The sequence below is a fragment of the Numenius arquata genome, chromosome 8, assembly GCF_964106895.1.
Source record: "Numenius arquata chromosome 8, bNumArq3.hap1.1, whole genome shotgun sequence".
NCBI classification, from domain to species: Eukaryota; Metazoa; Chordata; class Aves; order Charadriiformes; family Scolopacidae; genus Numenius; species Numenius arquata.
The window spans coordinates 8,530,310-8,554,504 of record NC_133583.1 but is presented as its reverse complement, the minus strand read 5'-3'; the positions used below and the strand labels follow the sequence as shown (position 1 = coordinate 8,554,504).

Genomic DNA, 24,195 nt, shown 5'->3' with positions numbered 1-24,195 from the left:
CAGGTCTTCTGATCTGTCCTTGTACTGAGGATCCTTGCCTTGGCACGCAGAGCTCCACAGACCCTCTGATGAGCACACATTTTTGGTAAAAGCTCTTTTGCAGCACGAGTTTCGTGCACAGAGCAGTGCACAGACCTGTCAGCTCCTGAAGTCAGTGCTTCACTGAGCTTCTGCTTCCCACCAGATGGGGTTCAGCTGGAGCAAAGCGTTTGAGACACCCCGTTGTAAGGGCAAGTCCCTTTATGCACGGCTACACACACTGCACAAGCTTTTCCAACATAGAGGTCTACTGCTTTGTTCCCTGCTCCTCTGTACAGGAATGCTCAGAAGTCAGGCTTTATTTGATGCTGCTCGTGAAGGCACTGTCTCTGGGTTCATAGCCCTATTTTTAAATAAGACCGAACGGAATGTTATAAAGATGGTTTCAGACATCTAATGAGTTAAACTCTGAGACTGGACAACTGGTGTCATCAAGTTTTGCATTAGTATGATATATATATAACAAGAGACCCCTTAGGAAGAGAATCAAACAGGAAACTACACAAAAATAGAATTTTTCTGATTTTTCTGCATCCTACATTTTTGACCCCATCCTGTTACGTTTTGACAATGTAACATAAACCCACTCATTGGCAGACAACAACAATTTTGTACGGGTGTGCTGATGACTCCCTGGAGTAAATGTCTTCCCTAGACCGCAAATATGTTTGCGCAGAACAATTGAGTTGGCTGAAAACAGCTACTGCAGCAACACTGCTTCCAGGACCGAGCCAGCCTGTGTTGGAGGTAACAGCGGGTCCCTGCAGCATCCTGCCTTCCCCTGGGCTGTACAGACAAACTGCTCAACAGAGCGCTGAGCAGAAAGTCAGTGCTCAACACAAAGCAAAGAGGAAGCCAGCAAAGCCCAGTATTTCCACACAAACTGCAAGCCAATCTGTTGGGTGCATTCAAACCCCAGCAATTTTAAACAATTCTCCAAAGAGGAAAGCAAGGCTCGCAGGGAAATACTTAATAATTATTAAATAATTAATAAATAAATATTAAGCATTCTGAAATTTGTTTTGCATTATCTTACTGGTTTCAGGGACAATACAGGCTCAGGGTTACTGGGGTACACCGAGTAACAAACAGCACGGAGAGGTCAATTAATGATACAGATTTCTGAGCCATTTGATATACATCAGCAGGAAACGCCAGACGGTTTATCTCACAGTTTGTTCCAACAAGATGATGAGACACCAGAAAGGACAGAGTGTTTGACCACAGGCAAAACTCAGAGAGGGGCCACTTCTCACGGAGATCAGAAAGTGATTTCTACTGAACTCTCTCTGTCTAACTTAAGTTTGAACTGAGCAGAAGTCGGCTGCTGTGATTTTTATTCCCACAAACTCTGCACAATGTTGTGTGCGTGACGCTTACCTCCAGGGAGAACGACAACACGACGTCTGACTTGGAAAGCTGGTTCTCATTTTCTTCTCCCATGTCAATTATTGAGGTGTTGTGACTGCGTTTCAGCTTCTGCAGCTTGAACTCGGAGCCTCCTTTAGACACCGGCATGCTCTCCAGGTTTGCCATCAGGAGATTGACAGACGACTTCAGCTCCTCAATGTACATGTTTTCCATTTCTTTGGACACAAACTTCGGAAACTTGCGCTCCTTGGATTTGGAAACAAAAACAACAGAATGAATTGCGGTGACAATCAGCATCCACTTGTTGCACTGGGAGAATCCCCCAGGAGCATCTGCAGAGAGGTTTGCGAGCTGGGAACTCCCACAAACCAGATGACAAATTACAGCTTCCCCCTGTGTAATGCAGAAACATTATTGTTAGCTTCCCATAGAATTACTACTTGGTACTTATCCAACTTCACTGTTTCTTGCGTGCACTTGCATTTCATTCATTTTTCTATCTGCAAATGGTCTTCTTCATATATATGTATAGGCAATCACAAACACTCCAGGCCAGATCTCAGCTGAACTTTGTGATTGACAGCAATTTACTAATGATTCAAGGGATGCTGACAGTTAGAGACTTGTTTTCCAGTCTCCCAAATGTGCCAGCTCTTTTTAAAACACTTCTGAGCAGTTGCTCCATTAGTTTTCTAGGTGTGAAAGGAGTCCAAGGAGGGAAATTCAGCAATGTGTGGGCAGGAATTTGTGGTCCCAGTTGGAAGAAGGGGAAAACCACCCTTTCCACTACTTGTCAGGGCCCGTGTCTCCCTCCAGCAAGAAAACCTTTCACTGTGAGAGTCTCCAGTGCTGCTTCTTGTAAACAGGACATTTAAACATTAAAACCAAAGGTGACAGAATAAAATGTGATGTTCCCCAACGTGTGTTCTCAGCTGTGAACTGCTGCTCACACTCCAGCTCCGTTAGGGTCACTGGTCGGAGCCCTATGTCTTCTGACAACTCTGCCCATGCCTGGGATCTGCTCAGGGTTTGGATGTCTCTGTGGGTTACAGAGACTGTGCAAGGCGTACGACAGCAAGGCAGCAGCTGCAGCCTGGGAACTTAAGGCTGATGTGCAAAGTATCTTAGTGGTAATCCATAATATTGTAAAAAGCAGTTTGTAAAATGTGTGCCAGAAAAGCAAACAGAGTCATGTTTCTTCTAGAAGACTGTCACCAGGCTGACGAAAAAGCACTCTGCTGCACTAGTTTTTGCATCAGTCCTCAAGAGCTTGCCCAATACAAGCTTCACAGCAGCACTCATACCGAGCAGTTAAAATATAGTCTTCTGTTTCCAGTCTCAATCTTGGGAAGCAATTCCCTCACATAAATTAGACCTGGTGTAAGATAAACTACCTAATCAGTCTGGTTTTTTGTCTATGCATTATATAAGTTGCAAGCCACCCCAGGAAAAAAAATAATCCAACTATTTTGTATATTTTGAGAACTACTGCTGAAGCAATGATGTTCAAATATTATTGCCTTTTCACCCTGCTGCTATCCGTCTCTCCAGGGACTGCAATTTTGGCGCTGACCCTACAAACCTCTTCAGAAGTGCAGCAAGGACTGAGACATTTCACTGTGTGCCACCAGCAACTTCTCATACTGAGACTAAAACCAAGATGTTTGAAGTGATGTGTAACAATTTAGCTGGGACTGGGTCTGATGAAGGAAATGCAGAGCTGCAGGTGTGGTCCCAAGTTTCCCATCAGACTGGAGACAGAGCTGGGGGAAGTCTAGAGGAAGATACAATCAAAGGATGCAGACAACAGCAAGAAAGGATGCTAGTCACCTCCACGTGTACTTGGAGCAGGGAGAGGACCAGAAATGGGGACAAGTGTGGAGAGAAGCAGAGTTAAGAGACCGCAAGGAATGACCAGACAGTAGGCTGAAGCAGAGTGGGTCAAGCCCCAGATGGACATATTGCTCTGGTGTCATCACAAGGTCTCATTTAGTTGCCCCTACATGTGCTCCTCCTTGCCCTTGAGGCCAGGTGACAGGGAGGGGAGAAAGGCACCACAGAATAGTAGAGCACTTGCTACTGCAGAGAAAAATATACCTCTGCCTTGGCATCACTTAGCTCTCAGCTGTAAGGCTGCTCTCATTTAGCTGCTGGAAAAGTACAACACGCAGAGTGAAAAGCCTGTCCAGACTCAGCTCTAAAACATCTGCTTGACTTTGAGTGCCACCCTCAAGCTGTCTGGCTCCAAGGCTGGGTTTATGTGCTTTGATGGAGTCAATCTCAGCGGGGAACTCTGCCTAACGCTGCACTGGTGCTGTGCTGAGATGCACTCTCCAGGACACATGAGGGGGTAAAAAGCCCCAGAGCTGTGTCCTGGCTTCCAGATGCAGTAACCGGCCACCGAGGAAAGCTGGTGTGCACAGTGACTTGTTTGGTGTCACACGACAGGTCAGACAAGGGCTTGCAGAGGTACCAGTTCTGCAACACTGTGATCCCAGGTCATGTCAGACTCCAAAGCCTTCGTTCCCTCTGAAGTACAAATGTCCTAGCATGAATTTCTTAATTTATTAACGAGGCATTAATTTGCTTGTAGCATGGAATCTCTGAGACAGCCACCTCAGGGCTGGTTTCACAAGCACGATAAGTCTCCCTGTGCATTAAAAGCTGCAAATTGGAGATAAAATTGGAAATGTTACCCTTTCATTGAGCTGAATTGTGAACCTGCCCTATGCTAGAGGGAAAATAGCCTTGGCCGGAAAGGAAGATACAAAGAAGGATTCAAAAGGTCATTTGGATGCCTCCAAAAGATGGTAATCGTGAGTCTGAAAGAACAACGGTTTCTCGTAGGCAGGTGCTGGTGGGATCTGACATTCTGGAGAGAAGGCCTGCAGCAGTAACGTGAAGGAGATTAAATATCAATACTTGCCAACTGTATCACAGGTAAGTCACTTTTACTCTAAACCCCCCTCCAAGCTGCACAGCTGTATTTTGAAGGTTGAATTCTGCACTGGGAAATGTCAGGTTGTGTTGAGGACCTTCCCCTGACTGGCTCTTGCCAGGCCAGCAGTGGCACGGCTTGTTTTCAGCATCCTTGGGGAAGGAATGGAAATGGCAAATTCTCGTTTGCAAAAAATAATTCATGAAGCCACAGCCTCTGCTGGCTGCTCCTGAACCATGCACATTGTTGTCCCACATGCCATAAAGAGAAAATGAAACAAGGAAACCAGGCAATCTCATTCTGGCACCCAGTGCCTGGCTACCCACCGCAGAACCGGAGCAGCAGCGCTCCGCGTTGGGGCTTACATTTTGTCACAAATGAAAAATGCTGTAGGTTTTCTTGACGATAAAATGGCAAAGGGCCAACAGCTGAACAAAGGCGCTGCAGTCGTTTTGCTGCTTTGCTGCGCCATCGTTTGGCCACGTGGTCCTTGGCCACCTCACTACTTTTGTCAGCGAAGCAGGGAAAAACAGAACCTGCCTCCCTGAAGACACAAGGGCTGTAGCTGTTTAACAGAAGCCTTAGTGAGGAGTAACTGCGCAGGAGCTACCGGCATCCTTCCTAACCTAGCCTGACCATAAAGGAACGCGCTCTGCTTTTCACACCCAGGCATCTCAGCGAACAGCTCTGGTATTACCTTTTTCATTAAAAGCCCACCATTTGGCACACATCCATGCCAGGAGGACTGCTGCTGAAAGGCAGGTCTCTAGCCTGAGCTAAGTCTCTCTGATTAGACATTTTTCTTTTCCTTCAGTAACAGTTTCTTGATTATCAAGAGGAGCCAGAGAGATCGTTCCCAATGACTTCAGCCCCATTAGGGCTTTATCAGTGACTCAGGGCATCTGACTAGAGGTAAGGATAAAATCTCGGCCACACTGATGTCAACAGGATTCAGGGTTTCCCTCCATCTATGGCCCACCAGAGGCCACGCAAATCTGCACTGTGTGAGGGTGAGATTTGCCCCTAGGGAGATGTCTCCATACAGAAGTGTCTCTGGGGAGCTTAGACAAGCGCTTAGTTATGAAAACCGTTGATGATGTCCACACGGTGGAACACAAGCCTGACTGCTGGTGTGCAAAGTGTGAACATGTTTGAGACAGCACATCTGAAGCACCTTTACTGGGGCATCATCTACTTATGGTCAGGGAATTGTGGCTCCCAGCAGCCCAGAGAACGGCACAAACCCCATCAGGGCAATTCCTGGCTCCTTTTTACATGCCATCACCCACTTCATTGTCTAGCATTTCAGTTTGCCAAAGAGGGCTCAGATGTGCACTTGGAGATCTAACTGGAACACTACTTAAGGACAATTTCTTCCCCACTGCTGAGGATTCATAGGGGATTTTGCGGGAATCTAAACTGTCCCAGCTCATCAGGACATTCCAAGAAATGTGCATCACCACAGCTTCATCTGTACTTGTTGTTTTGTTTGTAGTTAAAAATCTGCTCATTTTAAACTGGTGATTATTGGGAGAAGAAACCTGTGAGGGAAGGACAAGACCTGGGGCTGCACCAAACTACTTGTGTGCTCCTATATGAAGAGCTTGTTAATACAGAAGACTTTTTTTTACCTTGGCAATTTGCTCTGCCATTTGAAGACGTCCATCTAACTCACGTCTGATCTGTGCTGCTTGTTCATCTGGGTTGTCCAGCTGTATAAAAACAAAGAGAAAATCAAGGTGAAAAATTAACCAATGCAGCACCTTTACAAGCAGTTCACTTCTTCAAATTAACCATCTGTATTACATTATCAATGAAGTACAGCACAGGGGCAGTGGTGACAGGCCCCGCTCTGGGACAGAGCCCCCCCACAAAGGATGCACACCATGTTCACCATCCCAAGATGGACAGGACCAGGGACTGTGAAGACCCTGTTTTGGTGCCTGCCCAGCTGCCTCCTGCGGCTGAGCATCCTCACCCTGAGGTCTTAGACCCACTTTGCGCAGTGAGTCAGTGTGGTAGCAAGCCTTGAAGGTGACTATCTGAACCCCAGAAAAGTGGGGTGCCCTCCAGAAGGCTGATGCTTGGGAAGCCATAACCCCCCCGTGCTGGGGCAAGACAAATGACAGCTCCAGATCACCAAGACAAACACCCCCTGCCCCTGCTTGCCATCCAGAAAAAGACAGAAGGCAACTCAGAAGAAATGCACATCAATAGCATTTACTCATTTTCTTTCCCTTTTCTCTCATATTGCTGCATCCCTGTGCTGCCACCCAACTCATGCAATGGGTTTTCCTGCAGCCTTCAGCAGAGATTTTTTCATTATTTTTATTTTGCAACACACTGCCCACAGCCCTGGGGTTCACTGTTTGGCCGCTGCCTGGCCCCGAAATGTCTTCTGAGGGTAACATGTTGTTTCTGCCAGTTAAGCATGCAATTACAGCACACACAGCAGAGGCACAGTGATTGCTGCGAGCAATTTCCCCTTGGTAGGACTAGGGGCAGATCTGTTATTTTTAGTGGGAATACACAGACATAAATTACAGAACAACAAAAGCACAAAATCAAACTAGCCCCCGAAGAATTCAATAGCTGCTGTAATGAGGTGGCAATTTTATAGCTGATTTCCAGACTCTAACCACTCTTTAGACTCCTCCGGGGTCACTTTGGCCACAGCACAAGGCTAGAAATATGCAGCAGTGAAATATGCAGGGTGGTCATGGCATCGCTCCACCCACGAGGCACAAACCCAAGCTTGGCCTCGTGCAAACCCTCACAATTTTGGTTCACGTCTTCAAGCAACTGTGACTTCAGAAAGGAGGGCTGGCTCCTCCATCCAAATGCCACCCTCATTTGCAAAGTATCGGCCCCTTCTGGCTACCAGCAAATGCAATAGCCACAAGCTGCCGTAGGTCAGCTCTCCCACCGACTGCTACACATAAATGAGCTGTATTTGCTGGACTGGGGTTGGGCTAACCACCTCCCTGGGTTTTATTCTCCTCTGGAGACAAACTGCTTGACAAAAGAAAGGCTTGGCTGGTGCAGTGCAGTCTGGAAAGTTACAGCTACAGCGACGACAAAAGTTTTGATTCTCAGCCTGACGAGCGACGAGCTTGTCCCTCAGCACTGCCCGGCTGGTCTGGAACACGCCGCTTTCCCCCAGACCCACCGCGTTCCACAGCATCCTCCCAGCCGTCTGCCTGCGCATCCTGCATCTCCCCTCTCTCACACACACTCGTGTAGACCTGCACACGTGCAGGTGCGTATTCGCATATTGTTTCACCACCAATGATTTTCCAAAAAGCCGACATTCACTATGGCTGAGATTGAGGGAAAGTATATTTTTGATTAGTTTTTGAAAGCCTCCATTATTGATTTAGCTCAAGCAGGAAAACTACAAAGTGTCCTGACCGTGACCCAAATCCACTGAAGCTTCAGTGATCTCTGCTGTGGCCACCCAGGTTTCATTCACACCTGCTGTACCCCATAACCTGCTACCCTCACCTTCATCTTCCTGATCCCAAAACCAGTATGGAGCCATGGATCACCAGCACCTTTTGGGATCATCTGCCCCCACTGATTTCTCCATGAACAGCTGCATCACGCAGCTGACCTCCAACGATGTGCATCTCTCAGAGCTGCTTCATTAAGGGTAGGAAACGTACAGTCCCAGATTTCCATTTCTTTGCAACTCTGAAAGAGGGGGCATTATTTGAAATTCCATCCGAGCTACAGTAATTGAGGTTAATCACACACTACCCAAAATAACTCACACACTAAATTTAGAAATGAAGGATGCTGCTGTGGGGGAAAGCTGTTTCTGCAGTATGATAATGAGCCAGGAAACTGCCTCACACTTTCTGCACTATCTTGATTTTGCAGATGTTTTCCAGTAACGCTACAGGTGTCAAAAACCATGTCAAGGAAAGATCTGACTGCAGAAGACTATTTTTCTCAGGAGACACAAGCACCCTAGGCAGTCTCCTCAGTTATGCTTGAGTGGGTAAGGTATTGCTTTTCAGGGCTGTTCTTCCCAAGATTAATTAGCGATGCCAAGCCAGGTAACTTGGTATTTAAAGGAACGAAAAAAATGATCTTTCCAGGCTGTATTTTCAATGACTCTGCATGAGAGCTCCATGGCAAAAACTGATCTTTGGGGAGGAAATCACAGTCTGTTGTAGCCAATGCAGTATTTTCTTTGTGTTATCCACAGAACGGTCCTAATGAGGCAGCCCCTGCCTGTCCTCCTGGCCCGTTCCAGCAGACCTCTTGTGACTAAGAGCTGCAGCCCAACAGCTCAGCCACGTTTTCATCCGTGACAACCTGGGAAGAGCTCCTGCTGCCGTCAAAGCACGCCGAGTACGGTTTAAACAGCCATAACACTATATAGGGCCATTAAGAGAGTAATGCTGCTGCCCATAAAATATACTTTCCTTGTGAAATAAGGCAAGGGGCAAATGTAAGGCATGCTATCTAAGCAAGACTAAACATTCAAGTAAGGCAACACAGACCCCAATATCATTAAAACTCAATTACTTAACTAGAGAATCAGCTATTTATTTTTTGCCATATGCATGCCCACTTTATATTCAAATACTTGACAGCCAAATATATAAATGATTTACAAAGTCAAAGAGAAATTGAATTAGTTTCGTTCTGCATTATGGCTGTGTTATGGGTATGCTATGAATAAAGCAAAGATATAAATCATAAGGTTGCCCCAGTCAATTAAATGTGAAAAGTATTATAAATTTCACTATATATATGATTTGTCATATGCACTGGGCTTTTCTTCAGCAGCATGCCACAAATATATGACGTACATAATTTGCAATTCTCAACTGATCATTACCCAACTGCCTGCTGGTAAATTAGATGTTTTCATACGTCTACCCGCATACGACATTAGTTCCCTCTGCTTGCCCTGCAGAGATTATCTACATTGGTGTAATGGTTGCTAAAGTAAAACAATAAAAATGCAATGCACTTATGTATGTCAGATTCTGAGTGGAACCCAAAACTGACCAGCATCGCAGCCAGCCCGTGGCTGAAGACACGGCAGGGCACGTGTCTGCTTTAACCCCTGTTGACCACTCAACTGCAAGAAAAACATCTTGCAGAAGACAGGGTTTTTTTACGTATAAACTGCTGATAAGGAATAATTTTTAATGGGCACTAGTAAATGAAAGAAATGTTAAAAATGTTCATCATGTGAGTTCAACAGTTTTAATCACCAGTAAGAACCAGCCACTGGCCTGCAGAAAATCCCTTTACTTCCACGACCCTGAAACAAATTCACTGTGAGACTTTTCCTCATGTTATCCCAGAGGGACAGAAGATAACATCTCCACACCTTTGAAAGGCAGAAGGAGAGGCAAACAAACCAACCTAATTAAGTCATAAGATCTGCAATAAGATGCAAAGGGACCTACCAAATCCACATCTAAACTATTTGGTTGGTGTGTCAGAGACCTCCTGCCTGACCCAAGCCTTGTAGCTTTTGAAGCCAGGAGCCCAGGCTCACCTCCGCTCACCCCAAGAAACACCGGAGGCAGTTCAAGGACATGAATAGTGTTAAGGAAGACTTTAAATTCCTACATTTTTGGAGTCAAAATGTTATATACTTAAAACTCCAGCTTCAGTTTGTTACAGCTTAAAGCCATACCATTTACAATCACAGCCCTGGCTCCAAATGCGATACTGGGGCCACGCAGGTTGCCTTCCCTTCTTCATTATGCCCAAGGCAGTTTTGCTTGGGTTAACGCCTCAGACCAACCCACCTGCCTGGGGACCGAGCAGGGTACGGCCCTCGTGCCATCAGCCACAGTGAGAGGGCTGTGTCCGGGGCTAATTGACCCAGCCTGGGGACAATGCCGGTGGCACAAGTGACACAACATACGCAGCACTCAGCTGGTCGGTAAGAGAAGGGTGGCCATGCCACCAAAGACATACTGATGGAGCATGCTCCCAACATACATAGGTGAGTTAAACATGACATGGGATCTACAGCCACACTCTGAGCTCAGCACTAGTGGAAATAACAATGCTGTAAGCAACGAGGGTTGATAGTGAAATAACGATGTAGGTATATTTATAATGACAGGATGCAACATACAGACACAACCCTCAATGATCAGCCTGGCATTTACATCACGCGCTGTAGACGTGACGGGTATTGTTGGTATAATTGCTACCAGCCCCAGCCACAAAACACTGAGCCCATTTAACAGTTTAATTCCTCCCTGACAGACACTGCTGATGCTCATCCCTGCTTCCCAGCAAGGGCAGCAAGATTCACAACATTCTCGTTCCTGAAGCCTGTCTGAAACTATCTCCTCTGCCTTTGGGAAAGGTTACAAGGTGATAGCAAACCCAGCCATCCTCCCCTGTGCCATGCACTCCTGCAGAGGACAAGCCATTTGCGATGAGGTTCCGGAAAACCACGTTTTAAATGCTCTGGCAACGTGAATGCTAAGCTGCAGCAACCTGCTTGGTGCTGCATTGGGAATGGAAACAAACCTGGCTCTTCACCTGCTGGAAAGGAAAGCATTTAGTCCAGGTCTGCATGAAATCCGCAGCCACCGCATGTGCTGGTTTCACCCCATGGCAGCATCGACCCCCAGGGACCGGCAATTCCTGCTGCAAAGCCAAAGGCAGGCACAGATGGGCTGCTACCGAGTGCCCTGGATGGGGCACTCTCTGTGGTCTCCAACATTAATTGTCTCCATCCCCATGTCCATAACACCACCATGCAGCTGGGGGGTACGAAAATCCCGCTTTGTGAATGATTTTCCCAGGATGGAAGACAAGGACAAAAGCCATGACCCACTCGTGTCCTTCCTAAGCCTGGGTTAAGTCCTCCCAAAATAATAAATGCAGCCAAATACCCGTGTCATGTACAGTTATAGGTACCAAAAGCCTCAAAGAGAAAGTTTCAAGGCGCTCATCCTGTGACACGCTGGGAGCTCTGTAGCTCAGCAAATGGTTGATTAAGAATTTCAAAGCAAAACATGCTGCATGTGAAGGCTGAACAAGATCACAATATGGGTGACAATTTTGCAGCTTTGATGTAGGGCTTTAGGAGAGATCTTTGTCTCATAAAAAGTGGTTTCGCTTTGTGATGCACAATGAGAGAAAATGCTGAAAAATTCATAAGCACCCATCAATTAATAATTAATCTTTCGGTCCAGGTGTACTCACAACTTGTGGCATCAGCAGCACGGGGGTGCTCCAGCTGAAAGAAACACATGGCCCCCAAAGTGACTCATTGCACAAAAGCTCTGTTTCTCACTGGAAAACCACTGTTCTAGGAGATAAAGTGATATGAGACAGGACAGAGCGGCACCGTGAACCGCACACCGCTTCCTAAGCCACCATCATGGATTGCTCTGTAGCATCCTTTTCCCGCTAACAGTAAATATTCTTATAGAAGCATAAAATCACTCTCTATGAGTGGCAAAGGGCAGGGCAAGGGAGGCAGCCCAGTGCCCGAGGCCCTGACCTCTGCCCACGTCTCTAAAGCAGAAAGCGGAGGAGGATCTGAACGCTCCCTCCCTTGACCGCAGGTGGGATGCTGACCTCCCTTTTAAATTGGGAATGGGAATGATGCTAAGCTGCCTTGGTAGCATCAGTCGCTAATGCCCTGGGCAACATGCTAATCCTCCGAGCAGCAAATTGCAACCCTCAGACCACCAGCTGCCTTGGGACCTGAAACGGGAGTGAGGAAGAGGAAGCAAGGACAGCTTCCCCGTGTTATGCACCTTCCCGTGTCAGCAAAACCGGCAGCATCAGCACAGCCCGACTGTGGATTCAGCAGTTGTCACTGACGCGGTTTGAGGGAGGATTTTGGAAGATCCAAAGGGAACCGGCAGGACGCATCCTCTCCACCAGCTTCCCGCACCACAACACTGTACTATCCCCACGCATCCCGGGACGACCGCTCTCCTGGTGCCACTGCATGACAGGGATGCTCAAGGCTACCTCTGCTTTTGCCAGAAATCAATCTTGTAGGCTCAGAGTCATGCAGAATGTTTGAAGGGGAATTTTACATTGTGCTAAATTTAAGGAATTACAATCTGTGCCTATTACTTAACTAAAAATTTCTTTTTCTCCCCTGTACGCCCCAGCTCCTCACACAGCCCCAGGGCTACAGCGCCTCAAAACCACTCCTGGAGAAAAGCCCTGCATCATTTTGCTCCTGTGTAGGTAAAAATCGGCCCTGCTGCAGGAATTCAGTCATTTCCAACTGTGGCTGCACATTGTCAGTTGTTTGCTGCGGATGGGTGCCCGCTCCTGTTATCCCGGCAAGCTCCTGGGTTATCTAATGAACCACTGCTGCCCTGAGTCAGGGGGTCCTGGGGAGGTGATTTAAAGCAGAAGAAAGGACTTGGATATTTTGGTAAGGGCTGACGCTTCCCTCTCTAAGAGAAATCTTATTTCACGGTTCAGAAGCTTTAGGGTTGCACCAGACTCACTGGTGAAAACATTCCCCGGGATGTACAGTGGCCCCACCTCACCCAAGCGCTGAATCCTACACGACTGGGATAAATCTCTGCTCCACCAGCTGCCCAGGCTCTCACCCATCACATCCGCAGGCAAATGCTGGGACCGTGCCTGCTTCACCAGGCGAGGTCAAGAGATCCACCCTCCAATTAACTCCCATCTAAACTCTGCCTTTTGGATAGCTGTTTATCCCACAAGCTGAGCTGACTTCCAACATATTTCAGGGAAGCGCTGGTGGCATTGCGGGGAGAGATTTCTCGCAGCCTCCTTGGAGCCAGCAGCAGCACCCATGGGTACCCACTGCTCATCTGCAGAGTGATGCCAAATCAACCAGCACGTACCAATGGTGCTGCAAGGGCAACCGGGTGCTCGGCACAGATCTTCTGCAGGAAAAGTGGATATCCCACCTGTGCCATCTCAGTTACCGACCTGCCTACCACCATACTCCCCCCCACCCCTTTGCAGCTTCGCAAGGCTGAGGAAAGCTGAGACAAGCAAACCCAGCCCGCAGCTTTCCAGCAGGTTGTGCAAAGATACCTCCAGATTTATGCGTAATGATAAATCAAAGCAAATGAAAAACCAGATTCAGCAAAATGGGGGGGGGGGGGGGGGGGGGGAAGAAAAAGCACTGCCTGCCTTTGCAAATGTTTTGCAAGCTGTTAAAAAAGGGGGATGGCTGAGCACTTCCACTCGAAAGGCATGTCCTTTCTGTGGCCAGAGAACTTCTGTACCCCGCAAATCCCTCTGCGAGATCATCCGTGTGAGGTGTACGACACTGAAAGGGCTTAAAAACTAAGCTGTCCAGAGGCTCTAACCTCTGAGCATGCCTTAATACTCTCTTCTTATGGCATTGCATAAGGATGCTCGCAGGCGTGTGGGCAGCGTGCTCTGAGCTACGGCACCCAAAAAAAACCGGAGCTCTGGCTGGTTGGTGCAGCCAGAGGTAGATCGCCACATTTAGCTTGTGTTTCTTCACAGCTTAGCATATGCTGAATTTTTAATCAGTTAACAGGAAGAGAATCACCTGAATTTCCAACATACGACAATAAACTATTATTCAGTTCCAAGTAATTTTTACAGCTAGAATTAGCTGCACTTAACCCATTCCAAACAATATGGAAGAAAGATCCACATACCCTCAAATCCTCATCTTTTGATTAAAAGCTTAATGATAAATATAATTGTCACATAACTCCTAATGCGCTCTGGCCTTTGGAACTAAAGCGACCTGCATGAGGACTTGCTCCAGCAAATCTGAAGTACGCAGTCACTCACCAGGATTAAAGGTAATGGAATAAGATGTGGGAACATCTCCAATGGTGTCTCCACAAGAGGCAGGGCCAGGGCAAGGCTCTTGCACAGGAATTCCCTCCTTTTAAAGTTCCCCACCTGTGCTAAATGTGCTCAGGCCTGAGGTCTCAATTCCTGTTGATTCAAGCAGGGAGCTGAGATTTTTTTTGCTCTTTTATCACCATATTGTGGGATTTTCAACCAACTTCCATGGCCATGGCATCTGAAAGCCTTCCACAAACATGAGGAGGCACCTTCTGATGGGCTTCACAGTGTCACAGGGTAAGTACATATTTCAAGTCAAAACCTCTGCTTTCTGATGCTTGGCAGAGGTATTCGGGGATGATAAGGTATCCTGCGAGGAATGCTGCTCCTGCAGGGAGAAGCCCTTTTTGAACCAGAGGTGTTGGGTTCCCTGGCCATGCCGTGCATCCCTCCCCATAGGGGTCTTTGCGTAGCTGGCTCCCTGGCTGAGCACACTTCACTCCCAGCTCTGAGGACAGCTTGAGGATAAGACCCGAGATGTAAATTTAAAATTCCCTATCTGGTCTCCACATTGACACAAAAGCGGATATCCTTCAGGGGCTGAGACCAGGTGGTGAAACAGAGACCCAACCAGCACTGTGCTTGGTAGGGGTTATGATACACGTGAACGTGTAGATAACAGAAGCTACAGATCATCATGTGAATGATAATCACTTATTCATTAAAAATAGCTAACATAAAATTGAAAGAAAAAACACATTCAGAAAGAAACTTTCCTGCCGCAGAGGTGTATCTTGAAATTGGACGGCCGTTCTCCAAAATAAATACTCGAGGTATGTCAGTGTGTACCTTGGAGTTTGAATTGCAACACTGGTTCTTGCAGTAGAACGGTGATGGATGCTTTTCTGCAGAAGAACTGGCAAAGCAGAGACTTTGGCCACAAAGAGCAAGGCTTTGGTTCCCTTATATGCCAGACAATGAGGTGTCAGTAGAAAAAGAGGAGAGGGAATATAGAGGGAAGGTTATGGCTCCCCCTTTTTCAAGGACTAAGGTAGCACACATTGTAGTGCTGCCCGACACAGTTCATTCTGGTATTCGTGAAATTTAGATTATCACAACCAGAGAGCTAAAGGGACTGTTTTCCTGAATGGGCTGATGTGTTTCACACTGGTTTGATGCAGCAAACTTTCTCATAAAGTCAGGGAGAAAGCAGTTAGGAGAATTAATCCTCTAGGCAGCAAATCCTCAGCATGCAAAGAGGTCGCTACATGTTCTCAGTGGATGGCATCTTAAGGGACCTGAAGTTGCTGGTCCCATCCATGACTAAGACCACAATTCTCCAGAAATCTCTGTATTTGTGGCCATTAGATCCACTCCTACAGCAATGGAGAACTGGAAGGGAACTGCCAACCACAGCAGACCTGGCTATTTTCAGTCCCTCCAGGCTGCACCCAAATTCATACCAATTAGTGGAGCATTATCAAAATCCAGAGCAGAAACTTCACATCTGTAAGTCCCTTTGATCAATACATAACAACAAGAGCAACAATTATTAATGATTAATAAGCAATCATTATTATTATGCCAAATAATTATATTATGCTAATTAAAAGGCCGATTCTTCGCCTGCCTTAGAAAAGTGCTCTGACAGTTGTGCTCTGAGACATTCAAAGATTTCAGAGAAATTTACCTTGGGGAGAATTTCCTGGTTTTATACAGAAGCAATGCTCTTAGCCGTACCAATCCTATCTAATTTATCATTGCATTTCAGAAAAGCCACTTCTTTTTTAAATAATTCAACATTCAGCATTCAACAACGTGGAAAAAAACACATGAGAAATAGGGACTGGAATCCTAGTTCCGCTAACTGGGAACATCCACCACATCTTTTACTGCCTGGTCCCCTCCAACGGGACTTATTCTGCACCTGAAAAACCAGTGGCACAAAATGGATGTACAGCACCTCTGAGAAGGGTGACGAGAAGCCACAAGCTGTCGTGTGGGATTTAACCCTGCACAATACCCTTGCGAGATGCTCTGACACCTGCATTAAGATGAAGGGTGTGAGAAGAATTGAAGGAGACATAGAAAAGCAGTGAGAGACAGCTATGCAGAAACAAGCACAGGGAGCAAAAATGTGATGCTGTTAAAAGCGGCTAGTCCATAAGGTGAGAGGAGGAGGAGTTCAGCACAAGGTGGGGAGAGATCTTAGCAGATAGGGCAAGTCCTCCCATGGGGTACCCCATCCTCATTACCTTACTTGGTGAGGACGGTCAGCCTAGCAAGCCATCTCAGCAATATGGAAAATGCTGTTATGCATCCATATTAAATGTAAGATAAATTATTTATGTGCACAGATACTACAACAACTACAGAAGAAGATGCTTCAGCCTGGAAGCGGCAGCTCCTGCGGGGCGGCAGGACACCACACCTCCCTTTGCATGGCAGCCTGGGGAGCACAGCACTGCAGCTCCTGGGCTTGCGACAGCTTTACTCTGACCAGCTCAAAACATGGCAGTTGTGAAGCTGGGACACAGAGCGAGTATGGCGCCGTCCCACCCTGAATCTGGGCTCGGTCGGTGCCTGGCTGACCCCCAACACCCTTCCATGCCGATGGTCGCCGGCTCCAGCCAGACCTGCTGCCATCACCCAGCCCACGGCAGCACAGGTATCTCCTGGGGGTGCGGGTGCACCCCAAAGGACAGGGCACTGCTCCCTGGGAAGATACACCCCAATAGCAATTTACCCACAAAGGTCCAGCCGGTGGCTTTGTGTCTCCCTCCTTTCCTGCTGTTGGAGGCTGCTGCCGTGGGCTGGCACCTCGCAGGTTTTTCAAGCACGGCTGCATTTTTGTGCCAGACAGGGCTCCCAGGCAGCGCCACAGAACAGTCTGATGGTGGATGCGTCTGGGGACCTGCTGGGAGACGCAGTCCTCCTCCTCCCTGCCCTGGGCACCCTGTCTCAGTGCACCCCCAGACGGAGGAGCCGCAGCTGAGAGCCAAGCAGATGCACGAGATGCTCGGTCTTTTACCTTCACTACGTAAACCCTGCAGGAGCCCCACCAGGATAGACACAGACCACAAACAGCTCTTCCCAGGCAGGGGAGGATGGGCAGCAGGCATCCCGATATGAGAACAGGGTCCTGGGGTTCAAAGTCCCTGAAAACGGTACAGTTTAAAAGTCCTCCTCGGCTAAGAGCCATCGCCCTCCACGGCTCATACTGATGCTCAGAGCGGGCTCCAGGAGCGCAGCGATAATACATACGTGCAGTGTCAGGAGCGTGGAGTCTTCACCCTGTTACCGCGCTGCAGACAATAAACATTTTATTTTCCTCTTGGCGGGGAGCCAAATGAATCCTAATGGCTTTCCCGACCATAACACACGGACAGCGCCGGCTACAGACCTCAATTTCTGACACATCAGCTGTAAAAGGCAACGGCCTTTTAGATAAGAGAGCACCGAGGCTTCGGCGGCTCCCGCCAGACCCGGTGCGCAGCAGCGAGAACAATTAGTTTTTTCCAGAATGTGTATCGCACGTAATAGAAAATATTAACTCACGTTACAAATATTTACACAAAGTCAGACGTAATTAAGCGATCTGCAATTGAAAATTAACAATCTAAAAATTCAGCCGTGTAGACAGACAGTGTTAAATATAACTGCAGTTAATGCCAGCTGATTTAAATAGAGATAATACAGCAGCAAGAGAAAAAGGCAGTCAATCACGTTCCCTGTCATTAACGTCTTTCTCCATGTGGAATATTATTACATGGAGCTTCGAGCTGCTCCCGGGGGGTTGCAGGAGAGCTGTTTGCCCACAGCCCTGCTCTAGTCGGAGCGGAGGGATGGGGTGTCCGCCTGTCCACCACCGCCTGCCTGGGGCTGCAGAAGCCGCCCTGCACACCCCAGCCCCAGACAGCCATCGCCACGAGATGGCGAGTGGAGTCAGCTTGCCGTCGAGCGTTTTAAAACGCTGTCTGCAACTCTGCGCAGCACCGTGTGAGACAGGGACCCCAACTTCTTGTCTATGGGGGCATCAAGGCAGAAAAAAATCCAGTGCCACCCTGAGGGTTCTACACTTCATACACAACAGCATGGCTAACTTTCCCCTGCTCCCCCCTCCAGGCTTCACCGGCTGCCTCCTAATTATCTTTCCCTAGAGCTCAGTATGGATGGAGCCTCCAGGCAAAGCCTTTCCAACCCCATAGGGTAGAGAGCCATTTTTCACAGTTTTACTAATTATTCTTTGCATTTAAAGCCAAATAAAACACTAGTTGCCCAACACCTCCATCCCAACTCAGGCTGGACGACCTCAGCGCTGGCACGTGCCAGCTCCACAGCTGGAGAAGAGGGAGAAGCACCCACCACCCCTGAACCCCCGAGGGGCAGCCCACCCTGGGAGGGCAGGCAAGGAGAGGGCTAGGATGCCAGGGGAGATGGCACAGTCCTCCGCAGCAGAGTTTCATGAGCAAAATACGATTGATTTAAGGCTGGGACACGGGCTGGGTGGTGGGTCAGGCCCCACTGTATCTGCACAGTAACTCCTTCAGACAGGTCCTCTGCAAGGAGCACTCTCATCTCCCGCTTTTTGCGGAAACGCAGTTTATTTCGAGCTACATTGAGCAAGGCATGACCTCTTTCCTTTGAAATTGTTACCAGGGCAGGAGGCTTTTGCTTACAGATTTAGGGAAAATATATTGGACACTCTGAGAGTACGGCATTATAGTCTCGGCTATTGTTGAGGTCTCTTGGTGCTCTCCGAATGGCAGCGCACTGCAAAAATAAGCTGATGACCTGCTCTCTGATCCCCTTTCATCAGTATTCTACCCTCGGTCTTCCCTTTAAGCTTCCACTGAGGGTAACGCACTTCATATGCAGAAAGGACCATGCAGTGGAGAGCAGTGCAGAATATGCAGCTGGAATCCAGGTGGACACAGTCCGCAGCGTGGCTACCCGTCCATCACAGATGGAAGTTGCAGTTCTTTTTAGAAATTAAGAAAACATACTAATGAAGAGATTAAAGAGAAAAGCAATGCTTGAAGCACTCTCATGGGATTCAGTTTTTTTTTGGCGTTCTGCTCTGTAACCAGGTCAAAACTGCGCTGCTAGGGCCACCCTATTATTACTTCAAATGAAGGTAGCATCAGATGCTACCAGCCATAAAACCATGTGAACATACACATATGGAACCTACAGCTGAAGCTCTTCCCCTCCGTTTCTTATTATCAATCACGTAGTTTGTTGAAGCAGGTCTATGGAAACTCAAGGGGAGGAAACCAAACCTCGACACCAGTGCTCAGGGCAATGGGAAAAATAAAATGTGGGTGCAACCACGCGTGGGGTGAGATGTCTGCCCTGGCTGCACACCCGTGCAGAAGAGCAGCTCCTTCTGCGTCTCCCTCTCCCTTCAGCTGGAGTTATGGGGAAAAACAACAGGAAAAAGCAGCTTCCTGTGGGACTGACGGTCCAAACGCTGTGTGCTGCTAAGGAAGGTGGAGGAGAGCGAGAGGACTCATGCTGGGGGCTGGCACAGCTGGGAAACGCTCTGATACCTGCCCGTGCTGCTTCGCAGGTGCAAGGGAATCAATGGAGGATCACACTGTGACCTTGCATGAAAGCTGAGGGAATAACTGAATCATTTGGCTGAGCAAAATCCACAGTAGATCCCACCCCTTCAAAAAGCATTAATTTTCAGACAGTTTTCCTTACTACACTTTCTGCAATCTGAAAACTTAAGCTGTTCTGTTTCTAAAACGCTTAGATCCATTTCAAATCCATTCTCTCACTATTTTTTTGGGTAGGGGAAGTTGGGGGGTAGAGTGGAAGGCAAAATATTGCTGAAACAACTCATTTCTTGAAAATCTGAAAAATGCTTCATTCATCCCAAATCTGCCTACGTTACAAACTGTTCAGGCTCACTCCGCGGAATGTGTTTGCTGAAAACCCAGAGATGTGAGATTGCCTCTTCTGTATTGCACTGGGAGAAAACCAGCAATCCTCTCCTGTCTTCTCCAGAGCCGTTTGCAGACCCGGCAGAACACCTCCCAGATGTGCCAGATGTGCACTTTCCATCGCAGGTAAAATGAACGGAGAGGGGGAGAAAGCAGCCGGCTTTGCAAGACGCTGCCTGTGTGAGCAGGTGACCAGCTGAAGAGGGGGTGAATACCTCAGCGTGGGGAGGGGAAAATGGGCAAAGCAGATAGTCCTTCTCTTTAAATTGATTTTTCCTCTCCAGCTAAGCCCATTCAGCCATCAGGCAAGGCCAAGTGCGGCCGCTGAGACCTCAGAGAGCGATGCTCACTTGCAGTCCTGCTCGCAGGGAGCCTGGCTGTGCTAGCACACCCCGCCGTGCTCACTGCCACCACGAGCAGGACAAAGAGAAACCTGGCACAAACCTGCCACTGCTCCTTATGAAGGGTATTCCTCGCAGGCACCCTCCAAAAGCAGCGCAGGGGGCACCTCATGCAATAGCTGGTTTGCAAGGCTGGCACTGAGGCGAGGGTAATCACTGCCCGTCCCCACCCCGATCATCACGCAGTTATTCAGGTTTATGCTGCTGGCATCTTTCTTGACTGCCCAATGACACACGCTAAAAATATTTGCCGTTTGGACTACATTTCATGTTTAAAAACGTATAACAAATAATTACTTGCACAGCACAAACCTTACAGCTTCTGCTTCCGAGCAGATGGGAATTTGCAACAAACTTCATCCGGCAAACCAATGTCCCCTCATCTGCCATCACCTCATCTGCACCGCGTCGCCACCGGGCATCCCAGTCCTGCTCCCTTCACCTGGGAATTTCCACAGCAAAGGCTTTTGGCTGTGGGTGACCAGGGAATACCTCCAATCCACCCGCCTGCAAGGTTTCTTTTCAGAGCCCACCACAACTTTTCTGCCGGATAAAATGAAATAATCATCCCAGATAAATTTTAATTCTGTACTCAGCAATAACGCTGATACTTCCGTGCAGGTGTCCAAAACCTGCCCAAACATGAGAGGCTGAGGGGCTCTGAGCCCAAAATTAACTAGTAGCCCCTTCCCGTGCAATCTCCTGAATACCCCTAGGAAATCTCAGCCTATGGTTGCTATGTTAAGGCCGTACTCTCCATTCAACCCATATCAGAGCTTATCTGATAGAAAAATATCGGGTGTATCCCCCAGGAGAGAGAAAGGCTGTCACAACCTTTGCCCAGTTCTTCCAGCCCTGACTATCAGAAGCGCAGCCGACAGTGTCTCCTTTGATCCCACGATTTTACTGCACTTGTGCACGCACGGTTAAAGATCGCTCCCACACGTTTGCAAACAGATCAAGTTATTTGGACTGTTTCCCCAGGTAAGCCAAACCGTTAGCCCTTCCTTATCCTTCCACGGGACTCCAAAGACCTTCCCAACATATAGCACAGGTCCCAGATCTGCATAAAGTAGAGGTCTTTCTGCTGCCCTATAGAAGGATAACAGTATCCCCTGATGTTTCCTGAGGTTCCTCTGCTTATCTAACCAAGATCTGAGCAGCCACTGTAGCTATATCATTGCCCGTGAGTTCAGACTCATTCATAGAATCACAGAATCATGGAATCATCTAGGTTGGAAGCGACCTTTAAGTTCATCTAGTCCAACCACCAACCTAACTCTGATTAAAAAAAAAACAAAAGAAAACCATACAACCCCCCCCCAATACCAAACTATGTCTCTAAGCACTATGTCAATCTGTCTTTTGAAGACCTCCAGTTATGGTGCCTCAACCACTTCCCTGGGCAGCCCATTCCAAGACTTAACCCTTTCAGTGTAAAAATCATGCACAATTGTCTTCACAGTCTTTCCAGAGGCTGCTCTGAAAGTCAAATCCTCTCCAGTCTGTACAGAATCTAACTTAGACTCACCCAAAACATCCTCCTCATCCCCATCCCTTCTTCAGCACTCTTCCTCTCCACTCTGTCTTTGGAGATACATGCTCCTCCACTGCATTCTTCAGTCATTCAGTCTTCATTTCATCTCTGGCCCTGCCTTCTTCACAGCTCCACGCACACAGAGTTCAGAGCCTGGCTCTTCTTTCATGCTCTCCTACAAGAGCCAAACCTTCATCCCTGCCGAAGGCCTAACGCCATGGCTGGAGCCCTCAACTGGAGCCCCTCAGCCCTGGAGCCCCGAGGCTGTGGCTGTATCCTCTGCTCCTTTTGTGCACAAATGCCCTGACACCCCTCACAGCTGACACCCCCAAGGCATCAATCATACACAAGCACTTTGAAAACCCTTCACAACTCAGTCACCACCTTCCCTGGCATCTTGTTACCTCACTGCAAGTCTGACTTTTGCTTTAACATTATTTCTGACGGCTTATACTTCCCTCCTCGCTTGCTTTGCCTCTACGTCCTCTCCAGAGTCTCTTTTGAAGCATAAAAGAAGGAAAAAAAAAAAAAAGGGTGTGGTGGTGGGGTGGGGGAAGGATAAAACAAGGAGCTGATCTCCCTCTTAATTTTGCCAGAAGTTATCTTGGAGGTTACGGGCTTGCATCCTGAGAAAAACAGAGGCAGCACAGTTGTTTCCCATGCTGAAAAACAGAGCAGGCAAATCGCTGTAGCAAAGTGGGACTGGCCCCATCTCCAGTTCAACTGCTTCCACGTGTCCTCCCCAGGAGAGGCAGACGGGGTTTTTTCACAGCAGGACACCCGAGGGCAGCTGGAAAAGCTCTCCACACAACCGACCGTCAGACCAGAGGGATTGGCTTTGCTCCATCTTAAGGCAGGAATCATTACCGTCTGAAGAGGGCTTTACGGCAGACAGCTAATGTCACATCTGAAAGGCAATGTCCCCTTTTCATGCTGAATTCTGTTTTGCTTGGAGAATTTTTCTGGGCCCGGCCCTTGCTGTTATTTGCTGTCAGCACCGCTCTTCCCTTCTGCAGGGATCACGTTGGCATCGGTCATATAGTGTCCAACAGAATTTGTCCCTCTTGATTTCCAGTTACATGTGATTTAATGCTATCAATGGGCATTTACTCCTTTTCCAGCAGGACTTTGATCCATTTTTCTTTCCCTCTGCTCACCAGCACCCTTCACCAGCCGCCTGACGCACCCCTGCTCAGCAGCCCCTACACAGGACTTTTGTTATTAACGACTCTTATGAACTCTCCGTCTTTGAACAGGAGCGATTTACTTTTGATCGATGTCTGGCATCCAGTAATTTCACGCAAGAGTGGAGAGAGACTCCCTTCTGCTGCGGTGCGCCGGGATGGCATGAAGCCTGGGGGAGACAGATGTGCTCGCTCTCCTGCCCTGGCGTCCTGCGCCGCCCTTCCCCGAATCATCTCCTCCATCTATTGCTACCCTGACTGCGGACGAGACAAAATTTAAGGCGCTGAGACACCAGCTCTCCCGGATAGCAGGGAGGGTTACTGATTTGCAGTGGTTCACATGGAGCTGCATGTGACAGTGACAACCACTGATCTGGCCCAAACAAAAAGTATTTTGATTGTCGTCATCCAGAAAAATCACCCTTATTTTGAAGCAGACCAGGTCTTCCCAAGATGACGATGCTCAGATCGGGCCCATACTCTGACATTACAACACCAGTGTTTCTGCTAGTATATTTGGGACAGAAATAGATATTTAATTTTTTTTTTTTTTGTTCATTGATCTGCTTATGTTTTTAGCCATACAATGGATGAAACTGCAACTGGCATTCTGATAGGAAAGTTTAATGATCCCAATTATCTCCTTGAATGTATCTTTGGCTATTTTCATCCACAGAAATAAAACTCTTACTGGCTGCCAGACATCCTCAGCTGTTTTGCAATCACCATACATACAGGCAGAACAGATTGACCAAGCAATGACCCTGAACAATTGCCTACGTTAAGTGGTAATAAAGAAGATCAGGAGTTACATGGCTGGAAAAAGTGATGCGCAGGAAAGGAGCAGAGTCACCTCCTGCCACCGACCAGGCGCTGCTGGTGGAGAACAGGCAACACATCAATTACCCAAACCATCAGGCAAGCGGTTTTCTCCTCACGCTTTGCTAAGGACCACGCTGTCGGTGGGGACTTCCTAGTGGAGAGCTGTTGTACGAGC

At 47.9% G+C, this 24,195-nt stretch overlaps 1 protein-coding gene across 9 annotated transcripts in view; it reads right to left on the bottom strand.

Annotated features, from left to right (window-relative positions):
• Nucleotides 1–24,195, bottom strand: part of CADPS (calcium dependent secretion activator) — a 218,268-nt gene that overhangs the window by 133,398 nt on the left and 60,675 nt on the right. For all 9 annotated transcript variants that reach the window (XM_074151901.1, XM_074151904.1, XM_074151902.1 and 6 more), the window contains exons 4-5: nucleotides 5,980–6,060; nucleotides 1,420–1,656 (exon numbers count right to left, since the gene is read on the bottom strand). In XM_074151901.1, coding sequence (XP_074008002.1) covers nucleotides 1,420–1,656; nucleotides 5,980–6,060 — 318 coding nt within the window. The remainder of the gene's footprint in view (nucleotides 1–1,419; nucleotides 1,657–5,979; nucleotides 6,061–24,195) is intronic.